Here is an 18124-nt window from a genome sequence, read left to right as displayed (position 1 = left end):
CGCCGCCTTGTCCCGCTGGTAAGGTAGGTGGTTTAATTTACGCCGGCGGGACAGGCATTTTAGCGGCGGGACTTCGGCCCATCCGGGCCGGAGAATCACGCGGGGGGGCCCGCCAACCGGCGCGGCGCGATTCCTGCCCCCGCCGAATATCCGGTGCCGGAGACTTCGGCAACCGGCGGGGGCAGGATTCACTCCAGCCCCCGGCAATTCTCCGACCCGGGGGGGGGTTGGAGAATCTCGCCCCATAATTGCTATGAGGATACGGATTTTGACCTGTACATTGCTCTGCATCTGAATACCTATCAGATGCACGATAAAAGAGTAGAATTCCGTTCAATTTCAGTACATGACAGAATTGACATGCTGCAGATGCAGAGCAATGTGCATGTAATAATGGCAGTGAGCACAATGGGGAAGCTTGCAAATGTTAATAGCCCTTGTGCTTCCTCTGGGAAGATGGAATTAAATCTCCCTTTGAACACAGAGCCTCAGTGGCCTCTTAGAAAGATTGCACTGCAAACTACAAGATGCTGCTAATGTCACCAGCGCTCGTCTGGAATAGCTACAGACACTGGCAATATATAGCGGGATTCTCCGAACTCCCTGCCGGGTCGGAGAATCGCCGGGGGGCAGCCTGAATCCCACCCCGCCGCCGGCTGCCGAATTCTTGGGTGCAAGTTTTCGGGCGGGGGCGAGGATCACGCGGCGCCGCTCGGGGGCCGTTGGCAGTGGCCCCCCCGGCAATTCTCCGGGCCCCAATGGGCCGAGCGGCCGCCCGTTATCTGCCTGTCCCGCTGGCGTGAAATGGACATGGTCCATCCCGGCGGGACTTGGCTTGTTGGCCATGTAGCGGGGTCCTCGGGGGGATCCGGCCCCCGGGGGGGGGGGGGGGGGGGGGTGCACGATGGCCTGGCCCACCAATCTGCGGGCGGGCTGAAAACTCACCACTATTCTTAGAAGTCCCCCTATATCAAAAAGGGTGGACATTCTAAATGGTGATCAGGGATTCTCACTCCCGGACTCCGATGCAGGCTTCAGTGGGTGCTATTCAGGTCAAACTATATTTTAAAGTTATCCCCCGGTTTAACCCATACCTTCACCGAAGATTTCATCTACTTACCACTTAGTAGCATCGATCCTGCGTCCCGCATTGCTAAGTAAGTAAAGTAGACTTTGGAATAACCACTATTTCAGGTTAAATTTTATTATTATATTTGTTCTTTTAAAAGCTTAAATTACTTTCTTTACAGAACGGAAAAAGATCTAGCTTCTGAATCCTTCTGGTTGGTTGAAGGGACCTTCAGGCCCAACTTGACAATCAATCTTCTTTTTAAAATCTGGGGGGTGATTCTCCGACCCCCCACCGGGTCGGAGAATCGCCGGGGGCTGGCGTGAATCCCGCCCACGCCGTGTCCCGAATTCTCCGCCACCAGAGATTCTGCGGGGGCAGGAATCGTGCCATGCCGACGGCGGGAATCACGCCGGGTGGCGGGCCCACCCCCGGCGATTCCCCGGCCCGCGATGGGCCAAAGTCCCGCCGCTGTCAACCCTCTCCTGCCGGCGTGGATTCAACCACCTTTTGAACGGCGGGAGTGCAGGCGGCGCAGACGGGCTCCTGGGGGGGGGTTGCGGGGCAATCTGTCCCCAGGGGATGCCCCCACGGTGGCCTGGCCCACGATCGGGGCCCACCGATCCGCGGGCGGGCCTGTGACGTGGGGGTACTCTTTTTCTTCCGCCTTCGCCATGGTATTCACTATGGCGGAGGTGGAAGAGACCCCCTCCCTTGCGCATGCGCGGGGATGCCGTGAGCGGCCGCTGACGCTCCCGCGCATGCTTCGCCCGGCGAAGTCCTTTCGGCGCCGGCTGGCGTGGCGCCAAAGGCCTTTCCCGCCAGCCGGCGGAGCGGAAACCACTCCGGCGCGGGCCTAGCCCCTCAAGGTGAGGGCTTGGCCCCTAAAGGTGCACCTTTGGGGCGGCCCGACGCCGGAGTGGTTCCCGCCACTCCATTATGCCGGAACCCCCCGCCCTGCCGGGTAGGGGAGAATCCCGCCCCTGGTCTTCTTTAGATGTATTCGCTAATGAGCTCGGTTGCGGTGTCCTGTCTTTCCTATGTACCGGGCTACGAGAGCTGGCTCTGCTGGCTGTCTCTGAGCTGACTCTGCCTACTCTTTAAATTCTAGTCTCCCTTAGATGTATCAGCTATTTTAGCTCGGCTGCTTTGCACTGTCCCTTTCCCATGGCCGACTCTGACTCTGAGCTGCTTGTTCCTTCTCTGCTTCTCCCCTCTCCCCCTCTGGGTTCTGGTTCCCTTTCTTCAGGTTTATATATTATTCTAACAGTTTCTAGATTTTATGACTTTATTGTAAAGTAACTCTTATTTAACTTTGATTGCAAAAAGTATCTTTGATCTAAACTTTCTAATCCAACTAAGTATTAATTTTGACATAACCTCATCTCATAGATCTGATTACATTGTGTCCTTTGTGACGTTCAAAATGCTTTGACTTCAAGAGGTGTTACTTTTAATTCCTGTCATTTCTATCGTTTTATTTTCCAATTGTGTCCTCAGCTCATAAGTTTGACTTTGAATTATGCTTCTTGTAGACTGATACTCTCCAGTTTTCTTTAATTTACCTAGTTTAGCAAAATTTCACACCTAGAATTCGCACCAAATTCAACTGAACCTCATCCATTCTTTTCCAGCTGCTCACTAAGATAGTTACTTTCAATGAAGGTGTGAGCCATTGTTTTTGGCTTCATTCAAAATCCTGTTTGTCTTGTTTGCTAAGCCTGCTTGACCAAGGCTATCTGCATTTTACAATCCTCTCCTGGCAGCTGCTGTTAACCCTTTGTGGGATCTTTCCCTGTATCCTCTCATGTTTCTCTCAGAACAGATATTGCCAGACTTCCATGTTTCAAATGACACATCTTTCTATATTTTCAATAACAGGGCCTGTGCCGTGGGGGCACTCTTTCCCTCCTCGCCGGCCTCTGTAAGGCTCCACCATGGCCGGCGTGGAAAATAAACCCCCTGCATATGCGCCAGAACACGGCGGCTGTTCTGCGCCTGTGCCGACTCGCGCCGGCCCACGGCGGCCCTTCGACGCCAACCCCTCCGGCGCCGGCCTAGCCCCCGGAAGTGCGGAGGTTCCGCAACTTCCTGGTAGCCCGATGCCGGAGTAGTTCGCGCAGCTCTTGGATCTGGCGTCGGGCCATCGCGCCAAGTGAGGGAGAATCCCGCCCATAGTCTTTATGTACTCTCAGGTTCAAGTTGTGGCTGCTGCAGTTGGCAGAGTTTAGTGATGAATAATTCGTCACTATTATCAATCAGATGGAAGAATTACTCTCTCAACAACCTAGATGTATATAGCCTCCTGCTGAGAGCGCTTCTTACCCTTCTCTACAGCTTGGCCTGCTATGAATAGCTCATTTTCCACCTCACGGGTTGATTAGAAGAGGAAGGCGTACCTGTGCCCCCATTACTGAGAGCAATTGGTTTGTGCAAGCCTTAAAGTCAGCATCAAGTCTTTCAGCAAACCTGCCACAACACTCCGTAGTCTTTTGAAACTTGAAACAATTAGGAATAACAGCAAAAGCTTGTAGAACTATAGCAACAGCCAGAACAAATAAACCAACAACTAACCTAGAAGTAGTTGATGATCTCTTTGAAATGCTGCTGGCGGCGTGTAATGACTTGGACCAGGCCTTTGAGATTGACCAATTGGAATACGAGTTCCCTGATTAGTGGACCAATCAGGGAACCTCTTTTTTGTATATAACAGGGAGTGTCAGATCCTCTGCACTCGCAGTGCAGACAACATGCTGAATGCACATGGTCGTACTGCTGTTGGTTTTGTTAATAAAAGGGATTCTGGTGAAGGGAGTTCTACCCCATGGACTTATTTCACGGGGAATCCATCATGCTACTTTACAGGTGTTCAACTGATTGAGGCTGAGGAGAGGATGTTGGCCAGAGCATGGGCATTCAAAATGGCAGCATTGGAGTCAAATCGGCATCATGTTATGATTTGTCTCCTCTGCATACTTCTAGCAGATGTTAAGTGCACATACTAACCTTTTGTCAAGATGGTGTTTGGTGTGCATCATGTCACAATTTCACCCCTTAACGCCTTGTACCCACCTTGTTCCCAACACCTTTTAAACTTCTTCGCTTCAACCACCCATCTAATCTACGCTTAAAGGTTCACACAGGACGGAGTTTTTTAAAAATGGCAGTGTTAGGTTGTAACTGGAAACAGGCACGTTTCTCTCCAGATCTTCTGACAAATGCCAAAAGGCAGTAATGGGGGTGAGCTCAGTTTGCACCAGCACTCTGATGAGGGGGAGGGGGGCCTGATAGAGCCAGTGAGCCGGCAAGCCTGGCTACACATAGATCGGGGCGTCTTTCTCCACCACCCTGCCCCCCCTCACGGAAATATGGGGGCCACTCTCCCCCCTCTCCCCAACCCTTTGCCGGCCCGCACCCCTCAGCCCCCCCTCACCACAAACAAGGGGAGGCCCCCTCCCCTAATGGTGGAGGGTAATCCCCCGGCACTGAAAATGCCAGCCTCGACCCTCAACCCCAGAGCCTCCCTTAAGAAAACATAGAGAATCCTAAATTGACAGGTTATTCAGCAAATAATTTGAAATACATTGATGATTATTCCTGAACTGAAATTTGTAATTATCACTGCATTAAAAACAGTAAAAGAGATTTTTAAAAACATGTGCTGACTTTATATTAACTGCAAAATTTTATTAGGTAAAGCCAAAAATGATTCTTGCGGTACCTGAACACGAGTGAATTTGTTCTTCCAAATCCGAGTACCAGTGATTCTGTAATTTCTATGCTTTCAGCACGCATCAATGGAACCAGTTGTTTCAACAATACTGCTACAGATGGCGTTCCTATGACCTGCGGAATGATAAAAAAATAACAACCCAAAATTACAGTGACAAAGTTCCTGGTATACATAGATGATGGTTTCATCTTTACCTCAAAGGCCTTTAGTCATTTCATAACGAAAGGTACTAAAAATGCAGCTAATATTGTTGTCTAAAATTCAACAATGATACTATAAAACTTACATTTCACAACTTCCAAAAGTACCTCATAACTAATGAATTATTTTTAAAGTTAAGCCACTGTTGTTATATAGGCAAAATCAGCAATCAGATTTGAGCACAAGTTCCTGCTAACAGCAAATAGGATGCCCAGTTAATCTTTTTGGTGGAGTTGATTTGAGAAAGGAACAGAATACTGGAAGATCTCAATTTTCTTTGAAAAAATACTATGGTATGTTCTGCATCCACCTGAACAGAACCTTGGTTTAGAAACCCATTCAAATACGGCACATCTGACACTGGCGCCCTTCCTCAATACTGCACTGAAACGTTAGCCTAGGGAAAGGATTTTCAAAGGCTGATGGGGCTGGCAACTGAGGCAGGTAGGTGGGTTATTTTGCACCCTTGGCCAGCATGCTGGTACATCCGGCCCCAGAGCCATATTTGGGAAGAACAGATCAGGTGTGGAATGGCTGCCAGATTGCTGGTCAAAGCAATGAGAAGACCAATTACAGCCACTGATCAGAAACGGACTAGGATTTTGCATTCGGCATATGGGCCCTCCATGGCGTGGGGAGCCTGGATACAGACTAAAGGTCCAGTGCTGCCTAATCAATAAACTGTTCACAGCTACAGTCACAATGTTGGTCTTGCAACTGTGTCAATTTTTGTTTTAAATAATTTAAAAGTGTGCTGAGACAATGTTTCACCTCAAACAACCCTCTCGCCCGCAGAGCTGCAGCTGCAGGCTTCAGCTCCTTCAGTATTGGAGCATTTCATTTCGACCCTCCAGCTTTGAAGAGCCCACCCGTGAGGATGGCGAGTATGCCCTCTGGCCCAAAATTGACTAATTCAGCTACAATTAATGTTGGATTGTTGCTCCCGACAAGTTGGCATCAGGACCTCCATTTGGTGCCAACCTGGCACTCGGGCATCTTGGCACTGCCAAACTAGTGTTACACTGCCAGGGTGTCTGGGTGGTACCGCCAGGGTGTCAGGTTGGCAGTGCCAAGGTGCTCGTATGTCCGGGTACCACCCTGCCCTGTCCCCAACTAACCGGGGTCCCTAAAGACACCCCCCCCCCACACCCCCGAGGTGCCATCACGTCTGATCCACATTTGTGGAAACCAATGCTAAATGGCACCCGGTTGAGGTCTTGCAGAGGTGACCGTTGACTCCCGATCACCAGGTGAATGCGGATTCTGGGTATTAGGCTCATTTAAGTATGCTGATCTGGATCACGTCCAGCAAGGGCGAGATCTAGATTGCGCTGAGCGGAGCGGGTCTAGTGACTCCCGATCGACCTGGCGCTTTGGGGCTCTTGCAGTATTCACTCGTTGTGCCTGGCTCTGCGCCGGCCCCAACGCAGTGGCTGTATCTCGGCCACTGTTTCTCTCAGCTCCTCTCTGTAGAAGCTAGCCAAGACAAGTAATTCAGCAGAGTACATGTTCAACCTACATGTTAGCTCATAAAAGTTATACACGTTGAATGAAATCTATAGCTCTAAATTTGGTGGTGGGTGGGGAAGTGGAATAATTCCCATTGCGTTGTTGGGCAGCTGAACAAGCATGATCTTCCACTGTTCAGTTCATTAGCTATGTATCCTCAGGCTCTTTGTGAATCTCGTGGCGGGGCGCTCACCACTATCTCATTGCGTCGAAGGTGCTGGCAGCATATTTAAAGGGCACCCAGATAGCCATTCACTTACTGCATGCCTGGAGCTCCAGACCATGCTGCAAGAGAAATGTCCAAGAAAAGGAAGCAAAAAGCGGCCCCACAATTCAGCGATACCTTCCCCAGGTTGTCCAGGAAAAAAAGGAGGTCCTGTTTCCTTGAGATGGGCCCTCCCCTCAGACCATGGCAGCCTGGGAGGACATCGCCGGGGTGGTTAGCATTCACGTGGTCCAAAATAGAACCAACCTGCAGTGCAGAAAAAGGATGAATGATTTGCTGACGTCTGCCAGGGTATGTGCACTGTCTACTAACTGCAAACTCCTCACTCTCATAAGGGAATCAGTCAGTCCAAGGGTTACAGGGCACAGGGATATCACATGCAACCAGCAAATGGGACATCAGCACTGAACGAATGCTATCCATTTTATGCGCTCCATCTCATATTAGTTCGAGGACAAACGGCTTCACAGTCACTTACTGCCATGGGCTCGGTAGCAACAATAGGCATGCATGCTTCTAAATTGCTCATTCACCTAATGGTCTCACAATCAATCCTTTTGTCTTAACATTATGCATAACAAACACATGCAGGCCAAAGCTCTTTAGTTTTTCTGGCATTGAGGGATAGATTGTTGTCGCTGCACCATTCCACTAGGTTCTCTATCTCCCCCCTGTATTCTGACTCGTCGTTATTCGAGATCCAGCCACTACGGTCATATCGTCAGCAAACTTGTAGATGGAGTTGGAACCAAATTTTGCCACGCAGTCATGTGTGTACAGGGAGTATAGTAGGGGGTTTAAGTACGCAGCCTTGCGGGGCCCCGGTATTGAGGACTATTGTGGAGGAGGTGTTGTTGTTTATTCTTACTGATTATGGTCGGAGGAGTCCTGGGTGCAGCGCAGCAGTGGCTAGGTGAGAGGGGGACAGGGCACCTCAACCTCCCTCCCAGTGCTCCTTCTTCTTAAGGAGTCAGGATGGTGTCAACAGGCACCCACAGGGAAGAGGAGTGCCAGCCAGTCACTCCAGGAGCATTGACCCTGGAAACCCTTAGGTTGCCATGCCACTGCACCCATTTTTCAATGACCACATCATTTCCAGCAGGTCAAGCCGAAGAGGGCGCACCTGCAGGAGACCCTTGGCTGGTTGGGGCCGTTTAGAACTCGGGCCACCAGAGGATGCCCATCAAAGTCATTTCAGTCAATACCCCAACTGCAGATATTGGGGCTCCACCAAGATGTATCAGCAGAGTTAGAAAAATTAAGTACTATTGAATGCAGAAAGATGGCACGGGTGTACATTCATTGTGTACAGTCTTCACATTTGTAAATATATATTGAAATTAACCATTTGCAAGACTCATGGATTCCATTTTTCCTAATGGTTACTTCAGTTTCGCTGCAAGAAAGGGCTCCAGAACGTTGGCCACCAATCGGGTCCAATCAGGAACTTCGATTGATTCAGTTTTCCCACAGTATCACCAGAGTGATTAGGCAAAAGCCATCATTTATCAGTGTGCAGCCTAGCCAATACTCCTGAAAGCTACCAACGCTGTGGTCTCGGGACATGTGCTCATCAAGCTCATTGCATTTACTGCTGCTGTTGCACTTATGTCAGTTGTGTGTGGATGGCATGGTAACTCGTGGGGACTTAAAACGTAGTTGAGGGACTTAAATCGTAACCATGTGTCCCAAGGATAAACTTTCAGGGGTGAGAAACTGCAGCTTGACACTGTAATCATAACAATCAAAATCGATAGGCAACCATAACTGTCTGGAGGAAGATATGTTGATTTATTTTGAATAGGATTCCGGTAAGGTGGCTTTTTAATGAGCATTCATGATATGCTGGTACATGCAAATGGATTTCCCAACATTGTTCCCTCATTGTTTTTGAAACATCCCGTACCATACTACTGACTGGAATCACTTCAAAATTAACAATGTTCTGCCAATAAATTCATAAATATATCATCTCAAGAGCTTTGATTTTGTTGTAGAAAGTTACTCAGCTACAAAACATTGAATTTGCATCCAAGGCCACAGAACAAAATTGGTACCTTGTTGTCATAGCTATAGCTACCATCAGGAGTTGTAGCCATAATTTCTGGAGTTGACACTCTAAGGTGACCAGGGCTCATAATACTGGGTTTCGCTACTCCAAAGCAAAGGATAAGATAGTTCCTCCAAAGGGTCACATAGTTGTCCCCACCACTTGTTGTACTCACTTTTTTGGTGTACATAGGACTACTGCAAAATAATAGAACAGCAGAAATCTGAAATTTTAGTTGATCTCAATTTGTCATCTAGAATTTTCCACAGAATTACATATAATTTATGAATAATTCAGCTCAATAGATTTATGCCAGTGTTTATGTTCCACATGAGCCCCTCACACTGCCTGCTCATTTTCATTCAACAATGCCATCACAAGCTGCCTTGGTTTATTTCTTTCCTGCTAATCATTTGCTTTGAGTGGTTTAGCCATCACATGGAAAACGTCTATGTATTCTTTGCTTAGAATTACAGTAATTCCTCACTAAACTTCGTGCAGGTAAATCCCGAATTTACGGAATACCAATTTACCAGAAATGAAAGTGATTGCTTGTTTGGGTGAATTCAATTTTTAAAAATCTGGAATTAAGTCTAATGATGACCATGAAACCATTGTCGATTGTTGTAAAAGCAGGCGGGCTGGCAAGGGAAGTGGTGCATGAGTCAGAGAATGTGAATGGCCACTTCAAAAAGGCTGCTTCAATCAGGTCACATGATGCTACATCAGTCACAAAATGAGGGTAATGTGGAAATCCCAACACTAAATGCACATACTGACTGACCCCTTTATATTTACAACACTAAAACAGATTACTCCTGAATGTGGTAACTTAAAACAGGGACATACTGTACTTAGATGAAAAAATAAATCTTTTCATTATGCCTAAACCCTAAACCAGATCTTGTTTTGCTCCAAACTACTATCTTGAGGAGGGCAATGAAAGGAGGGAAACGTTAGCACAATAGAATAATTTTTTGTGTGATTTTTCAATACTTAAAAAAAATAAACCAATATATTCAACATTACTTACTTAGGATCAATGTGAGGCATTAACAGCTGCAATCTGGTGAAGGCATATGGCCAGGCATAGCTAAGTGCAGTAGGGCAATGCTTTGGAAGATTCTCCAGTCTGAGGAAACTGAAGAGGCACAGAACCCAGGGATCCTTCACAGACTGTGCAAATATCCATACATGAGAAGGACTCTTTACATCATAATGGCTGTTAACCAAAACTGCATTCCACTCGACCAGCCATTGTAAATCCCCGTTGTGTCCAAAGGTTAATGTGGTCTATATAAAATTAGGAACAATAATTATCCAGAAATCAATGTTCAAGTTACTTTTGCATTCAGCACAAATTTTTGCCAATGCAGCAATGCAAGCGAGAGGTATTTTTTAATCTCCATTGACTGAAGTAAATCTTGAAATGGAGGGGCGGACACATCCTTTGGCTTCCCATCCTAACCTCCCTCCTGAAAACTTAACTTCATTCTGAGGCCTGCAATATTAAGTACTGTATTTCACGGATTCTTATCCTTTTTAAAATCAAGAAAATTCAATATGTTTAGCGCAATTCAGCAAAAGAATGTCCATGTCTGTTTTCAGGCCCATTTAGCAGTGTTTTCTTCAAGAAAGACCCTGCTCTTTAACGGCACTTTGCTGTTTTTTTTGGCCTCAGCAAGGAATGTCCCATCAAGGCCATGCTTTAGTCATTTCCTGCACTGGTGAGCTCAGCTCATCAGCTCAGGAAATGACTAAACTTTGGCCTTGATAGAGCATTCCTCACCGAGGATTGCTCATGTATCGGGGCTGAATTTTTAAAGGCAGCCCCGATCTTTCGACCCCCCTCAGCGACCCTACCACAGCTTCCGGACACCGCCCTCGACTTTACCCAACTTAATTCTTCTGGGGTCCTCCACCTCACCTCGCCCCAGCTCTTATGGATAAGGCAACCCCAGGCCCAACCCCTGGCAAGGGCAACCTGGCACCCAGGTACCTTGGCACTGGCATCCAGGCAGTGCACCTGCCAACATGGCAGTGCCAGGGTGCCCAGGTGCCAGTGGGAGTGCCAGAGTGGCACTTTGCCTGTTCCTGACTACCCAGCAGACACCTATGGCCTGGGAGACCCCCCAGGTGCCATTATGACTGGTCCACATTTGGGTGGACCAGTACTAAACGGTGTCCTGGCGAAGTTGCCAGGTGAGGCCATGAGGTCCTGGGCACTGGGGGAATCCCGCAAACAGCTTTTTAAATGAGTGGCTTATTCTCTCTTCCAAACTTTTCCAAGGGGCAGAAGATACAAAAATCTGACAACACACACTAACAGATTCAAAAACAGCTTCTTCCCCGCTGTTACCAGATTCCTGAATGACCCTCTTATGGACTGAACTGATCTCTCTATGCATCCACTCCATTGTTGAAGCTGTATGCTTCATCCAATGTCTATGTCTATGTATTTACTTTGTGTATTTATCGAATGTCCTATGTTTTTCATGTATGGAACGATTTTCCTGGACTGTACGCAGAACAATACTTTTCACTGTACTTCAGACATGTGACAATAAATCTAAATCTAAATGTAATGGTTCGGTTCAATCTCAAAAGACATCTCTAGTCTCGCAAGATTCAACAGCCTCATTGCTACTCCAAGTCGGGTGCGACGAGGCTGGTAAATCGTGCATGATCTTTCTGTTTAAAAATTTAACTATAATGAGCCACTCCAGGCATTTTAATAAATTGATTGGATCTGGGCATTGCCAGCATTTATTGTCCATCCCAAATTACCCTTGACTAGGTGGTAGTGAACTGCCTCCTTGAACTGTTACAGTCCTTGTGCTGTTAGGGAGGGAGTTCCAGGATTTTGTCTCAGTGATAGTGAAGGAACGGCGATATATTTCCAAGTCACGGTGGTGAGTGACTTGGAGGGAAACCTCCAGATGGTGGGGTTCCCAGGTAGTTGCTGCTCTTGTCCTTCTAGATGGTAGTGGTCGTGAGTTTGGAAAGTGCTCTCTAAGGAACCTTGGCGAGTTACTGCAATGCATCTTGTTGATGGTACACACGGCTGCCACTGTTCGTCGATGGTGGAGGGTTTGAATGTTTGTGGAAGGGGAGCAATCAAGCGGGTTGCTTTGTCGTGGAAGGGTCCCTGGCAATGTGAGACAGCAGAGCTAACCAACCGCACTATGCCACAGGAATCCTAGCCTCTGACATGTTCTTGTGGTACTCCAGTTCAGTTCCTGGTCAATGGTAACCCTCAGGTTGTTGATAGTGTGGGATTAAACAAATGGTAATGCCCTTGAATGTCAATGGGTGATGGTTAAATTATCACTTATAGGAGGCGGTCATTGCCTGGCACTTGTGTGGCACAAATGTTACTGGCCACTGTTGCATTTGGACATGGGCTGTTTCTGTTGAGAATGGTGCTGAACATCGTGCAATCATTAGTGAACCTCCCCACTTCTGACCTCGCGATGGAAGGAATGTTATTGATGAAATAGCTGAAGATGGGTGAGCCTAGGACACGATCCTGAGAAACTCCTGTCGTGATGTCCTGTGACTGGGAAGCTCTCCAACAACCACAACCATTTTTCATTGTGCTAGGTGCCAACCAACAGAGAGCTTTCTCCCTGGTCCCCATTAACTCTAGTATTGTTAGAGCTCCTTGATACCATACTTGGTGAAATGCTGCCTTGATGACAAGTGCAGTCACTCACACCGTACCTCATATTAAATATCTTGAATAGGGCAGCATAGTGGCACAGTGGTTAGCATTGCTGCCTCATAGTGCCAGGGACCCGAGTTCAATTCCTGCCTTGGGTGACTGTGTGGAGTTTGCACTTTCTCCCTGTGTCCGGGTACTCGTTTTCTCCCACGGTCCAAAAATGTGCAGGTTAGGTGGATTGGACATGATCAATTGCCCCTTAGTGTCCAAAGGACCGGTGGGGTTTATGAGGCTAAGGCGGTGGAGTAGGCCTGAGTTATGGTGCTCTTTCGGAGGGCCGGTGCAGACTCAACAGCCTCCTTCTGCACTCAGGGATTTGATGGTTCTATGATACTGTGCCTTTAACATAGAAAAATGATACTTCACAGAGGCATAATCAAAAAATAGACAAGGAGCCTAAAATGGAGATATTAAAAGGTGATCAAAGAGTTTAAAGGAGGAAGGTGAGGTAGAGATATGGCAAGGGACAAAGTCAGCCAGGGCAGCAGCGAATGGGTGAGCTGTGCTTGATGAAAAGGAAATTAAGGGTGGAAGGGGAAGGAAAGAAATGACAAATGAGACAACTGGTTGTGGAAAAATATAAATAATTTGTCTGTGAAACAAACACCAGTACTCACTGCTTTATGATTCCTCATGGGCTATTTTTTGGATGCAACCTAAAAATCACCCACATTCACTGTTTAGCCTTAAGTAGTTTATCAAAATGTTTATGCTAACTTTGGAAAGCATCCTGAGTGTCTGAAAGAGGCAATAATTAATTTGTACTTACTGAATCCGAGGCTGCTACATGAATGAAACTCTCCAGAATTGATGAACTCAACTGATCCATAACTTCAATCATTGGCTTATCATCATCCTATTGTTAAAAGAACAATTCTGTGAGTATATGCATACATATTGAACCACTCCAGGTTAGGCATAATTTTCAAAAATACAATTATTTTGAATATATTTAACTTTACATAAAAATATGGTTGCCTTTATAAATATAACTTATTATTAGGTAATTTGAACATTCTGAATTCTCCCTCTGTGCACCCGAACAGGCACCAGTGTGTGGCAACTAGGGGATTTTCACAGTAACATCATTGCAGTGTTAATGTAAGCCTACTTGTGACAATAATAAAGATTATTATTATTTGGCCAGGGGTGGGGTGCTCTGTTTTGCCAGAAATGGGGTAGACTAGAATGTCTTGCTGTCAGCGTAGCCCAATGCGAATTGGACTAGAGATGGCACAGACTCCCATACTATTGATGGTGGTTCCTGGGCAACTTCTGCATGGCATGGTCAGAAAAATCAGACTGCATCTCAGCTGTTCTGTTTGGTGGCCTACTATTCATAATGAAAGGAAAGGATCCACTTGTTGACCTCTTCCTTATGAAGTTGAATTTCAGAACATTAATTGAACCCAATAGAATCATGTTGTGGAACAAATCACAACCCATTCCCATATTGGGATTTTTGCTCTTCCCTCTCAACCCCAGGAATGTCTGTGGTATTATGTTTGTAAAATAACCAATTTTGAATTAACTCCCGTCTTATAAATGCAAAAGAATAAGACAGTCTTGATTATAATTTATTCATAATATTGTTATGGGCCATGGTTTAAAGAACCCCAAAGTGTATCATGGAGTTCACCTGACCCACAACTTTTAATAGATTGTGGTATGGGGAGCACATGGCCCACTCTACAGGTGTGGTACAGCAGAAATGGAAAAGTATTTTTAAAAAGCAAAACAATGTTTATTCTATGAACTCAAGTTTACCTTTTAAAAACATAGTGAACATGTTAGCAACCATCAATTCAAATACAACCCCCAAAGAATACAACACCAAGTAATCCTTAATAACTTCCCAAACAACATCCAGAAGACAGAAGAAACACCATTTAACAGAAGCACATCAGGTTTACATTCACTACTGAAAACATTTATAATTCTGAATTCACCAAATGATCAAGAGATAGTCTTTTATGGCAGAGAGATCAACAGTACACCTGCTCTGTCTGGCTTCAGCTCCAACACTGAAAACGAAACTAAAACACACATGCGGCAAACAGCCTAAAACGAAAGTGAAAAACTGACAGACAGCCCACCCACTCTGACATCACTGCAGTAGTAAAACTCATTTCTTAAAGGTACTCTCACATGACACCTCCCCCCAAGAAAATAAAATAAACCATCAACTTCAAGATGGTTTCATTTTTCACCTTTTCACTATCCTTTAAGAAATGCACACAGTAAATATACATTTTTGTTTTAAAAAAAAAAAACAACACACGCAAACAGGTACAATAATATAGTCCATTTTTGTTCTTCTTCCTCCAACTGAAATCCTTCCTGATTGACAGTCTCTTTGAACAAGAAGGTCTCTACACGATCCGTCCATTTCTCTACGCCTCGGCATTTCTCTTTAAAGTCAGATACTTTAGTTCAATTTGATCACAGAGTCCCTTGCAATTCTCCAACACAGGAGCATTGGTTAACACAGCTTTCAGGCAGTCAAATGAAATTCTGCTGTCGACTGAAATTTTCTACGCTTCTTCAGCAAGTCCATCAGTGGAGCAATCACGCTACAAAACTTTTTCACAAATGTTCGATCAAATCCACTCATGCCAAGAAATTGCATTATTTCCTTTCGTCTTGAGGGTATTGAAAACTCCTCAATGACTGTTGGTTTCACATCCCGTGTGACCATTCGACCCTGTCCGATTGTATGGCCAAGGAAAGTGACTTGGGCTTTTCCAAATACACTTTTGGCTAGGTTTATCACTAGACCCGCCTCCTGAAGTCGATCTAATAATGCCATCAGATGTTTTAAATGCTCGTTCCATGTCTGGCTGAAAATTACCAGATCGTCGATGTATACCGCACAATTGGGTAATCCTGAAACAATTTTGTTAGTTAACCGATGAAATGTGGCTGGGGCATTTTTCATGCCACATGGCACAACTTTAAATTGGTATATACCATCTGGAGTCACAAAAGCTGAAATCTCCTTCGCCCATTCGGATAAAGGTACCTGCCAGTAATCTTTAAGTAAATCCAGTTTGCAAATAAAAGCTGATTGTCCCACTTTCTCAATGCAATCCTCCAAACTTGGGTAGGATAAGAGTCCGTTCGTTTAACTGCATTAGCTTTTCTATAGTCCACACACAACCGTTGTGTACCGTCTGGCTTTGGTACCATCACTATGGGTGAGCTCCATTGGCTGCAACCCACTTCAATTATGCCACTTTTAAGCATACTCTCAATCTCTTTGTTAACCTGTGCCAATTTTAAAGGGTTAAGTCTATATGGATGTTGTTTGATTGGAACAGCATTTCCCACATCTACAACATGTATAGCCATTTTAGTACTTCCCAATTTATCTCCACAAATTTGCCCATGTGATACCAATAACTCTTTCAGGTCAGTCCGTTTTTCCTCTGGTAGGTAACTCAACAATTTATCCGAATTTTTAAGAACATCCTCATTTTCCAATTTAATTTGAGGTATGTCAAATTCACAATCATCTGGATTTCGTTTGTCACTTTGAGTTAGAATCATTAAAACCTCCTCCTTTTTCTCTCCTTCCCTTTCAAAGTACCTTTTAAGCATATTCACATGACACACTCGGTGAGTTTTCCTTCTGTCTGGTGTTTGTACCACATAATTCACCTCACTTAATTTCCTTTCAATCTGATAAGGTCCACAAAACCTAGCTTTTAAAGGCTCACCTACCACTGTAACAATACTAAAACTTTATCTCCACTGGCAAAACTACAAACTTTGGATTTCTTGTCTGCTACCCGTTTCATCACATTTTGTGCAACTTTTAAATGTTGTCTGGTCAATTCACCTGCTCTATTCAATCGTTCCCTGAAATTTGCCACGTAATCCAATAATGTAATTTCCGATTTCTCACTCACCAATTTTCCCTTAAATCAATTTAAGTGGTCCTCTTACCGCATGACCAAAAATTAGTTCAAAAGGACTGAATTTGGTTGACTCATTAGGTGCATCCCTAATTGCAAACAGTACGAATGGAATTCCTTATCCCAATCTCTGGATAATCGTGACAATAAGCCCTCAATATTGTCTTTAATGTCTGATTCCACCTTTGTAACGCTCCCTACGATTCTGGATGGTACGCAGTTAATTTAAATTATTTTATTCCTAAGCTATCCATATCTTTTTTGAATAACCTTGAGGTAAAATTCGATCCTTGATCCGATTGTATTTCTGTGGGTAGTCCATATCTAGTAAAGGATTCAAGTAACTCCTCCAAAATCTTTTTAGCTGTAATATTGCGTACTGGAATGGTCTCTGGAAACCTAGTAGACACATCCATTATAGTCAAAAGATATTGATTCCCACTTTTTGTTTTAGGAAGCGGTCCTACGCAATCAATTAGGACACTTGTAAAAGGTTCCTCAAATGCTGGAATGGGTATTAGGGGCGCTGGTTTTATCACTGCCTGAGGTTTCCCCATCACTTGACATGTGTGACATGATTGACAAAATTTAACTACATCTTTATGTACAGTCCAGGCCAATAAAAATATTTCTGGATTTTAGCTTGAGTTTTCCTTATTCCCAAATGACCTCCCACTGGTACCTCATGTGCAACTCGCAACGCCTCCTTTCTATACCCTACCGGCAATACTACTTGATGAACTTCTGCCCACTTTTCATCCGCCTGCATATGTAAAGGTCTCCATTTTCTCTTCAAGACATCACTTTTACAGTAATAACATTCTGGTATACACTCAAATTCCTCTTCCGTGTATACTTTCTGATACATCCGTTTTATTTCTATATCTTTCTGTTATAACTCCGCCAATTTTCCTGAACCAAAGGTATCCACCTCATCCTCCACCTGTTTTGGTACCTTTTCAATCATGTGATCAAAAATCATTTCTGATAATTGCACTTCAACTTCATCTTCACTCTTTGATTTCTCCTTTCTATAGATAGATACCTTTCTAAAGAATAAAGGGATTCGGGGATATGGTGTACGGGCCGGAGAGTGGAGCTGAGTCCACAAAGATCAGCCATGATCTCATTAAATGGCGGAGCAGGCTCGAGGGGCCAGATGGCCTACTCCTGTTCCTAGTTCTTATGTTCTTGTCTTAACCTATGACTTTGCGACCTTGTTATGACACAATCCGGAAAAATCCCAGGAGATTCGTCCTTCAACACTTCAGTTGCCTGATTCTCCACTGGCTTATCAACCACCATAGGCATCACTCCCACCTGCGATCCAGCTATATCATTACCCAAGATAAACTGTATTCCTGGAGAAGCTAGTTTCTCTATTACTCCTACTACCACCTCACCACTCTTCACTGAACTTTCCAACCATACCTTATATAATTGAACACTACCCCTCTCACCCTGAATTCCACATATTACCACCTTTTCTGGCAACATTCTTCCCAAACTACATAACTCCTCATCTCTTACCATTAAAGATTGGACTAGCTCCCGTATCTCTTAAAATTGTGGCTTCTTTACCTGCTCCTCCTGATACACATGAGTAAACTTTACCCACACAATTAAATTCTTTGTAGAGATCTGGCACCTTCTTATCAATCACCTCTTGATCAGGCTGTACAATCTTTTGCACCT

The 18124-nt window shown here is 45.1% G+C and overlaps 1 protein-coding gene across 6 annotated transcripts in view; it reads right to left on the bottom strand.

Moving 5' to 3' along the window:
* The window catches only part of LOC140391931 (protein furry homolog), a 790380-nt gene that overhangs the window by 352419 nt on the left and 419837 nt on the right, over window positions 1-18124 (bottom strand). For all 6 annotated transcript variants that reach the window (XM_072476991.1, XM_072476992.1, XM_072476988.1 and 3 more), the window contains 4 exons: window positions 13282-13368; window positions 9822-10081; window positions 8796-8985; window positions 4791-4915 (listed from right to left, as the gene is read on the bottom strand). In XM_072476991.1, coding sequence (XP_072333092.1) covers window positions 4791-4915; window positions 8796-8985; window positions 9822-10081; window positions 13282-13368 — 662 coding nt within the window. The remainder of the gene's footprint in view (window positions 1-4790; window positions 4916-8795; window positions 8986-9821; window positions 10082-13281; window positions 13369-18124) is intronic.

The sequence above is a fragment of the Scyliorhinus torazame genome, chromosome 15, assembly GCF_047496885.1.
Source record: "Scyliorhinus torazame isolate Kashiwa2021f chromosome 15, sScyTor2.1, whole genome shotgun sequence".
Lineage (NCBI taxonomy): Eukaryota > Metazoa > Chordata > Chondrichthyes > Carcharhiniformes > Scyliorhinidae > Scyliorhinus > Scyliorhinus torazame.
This window is presented reverse-complemented; position numbering and strand designations above follow the sequence as displayed.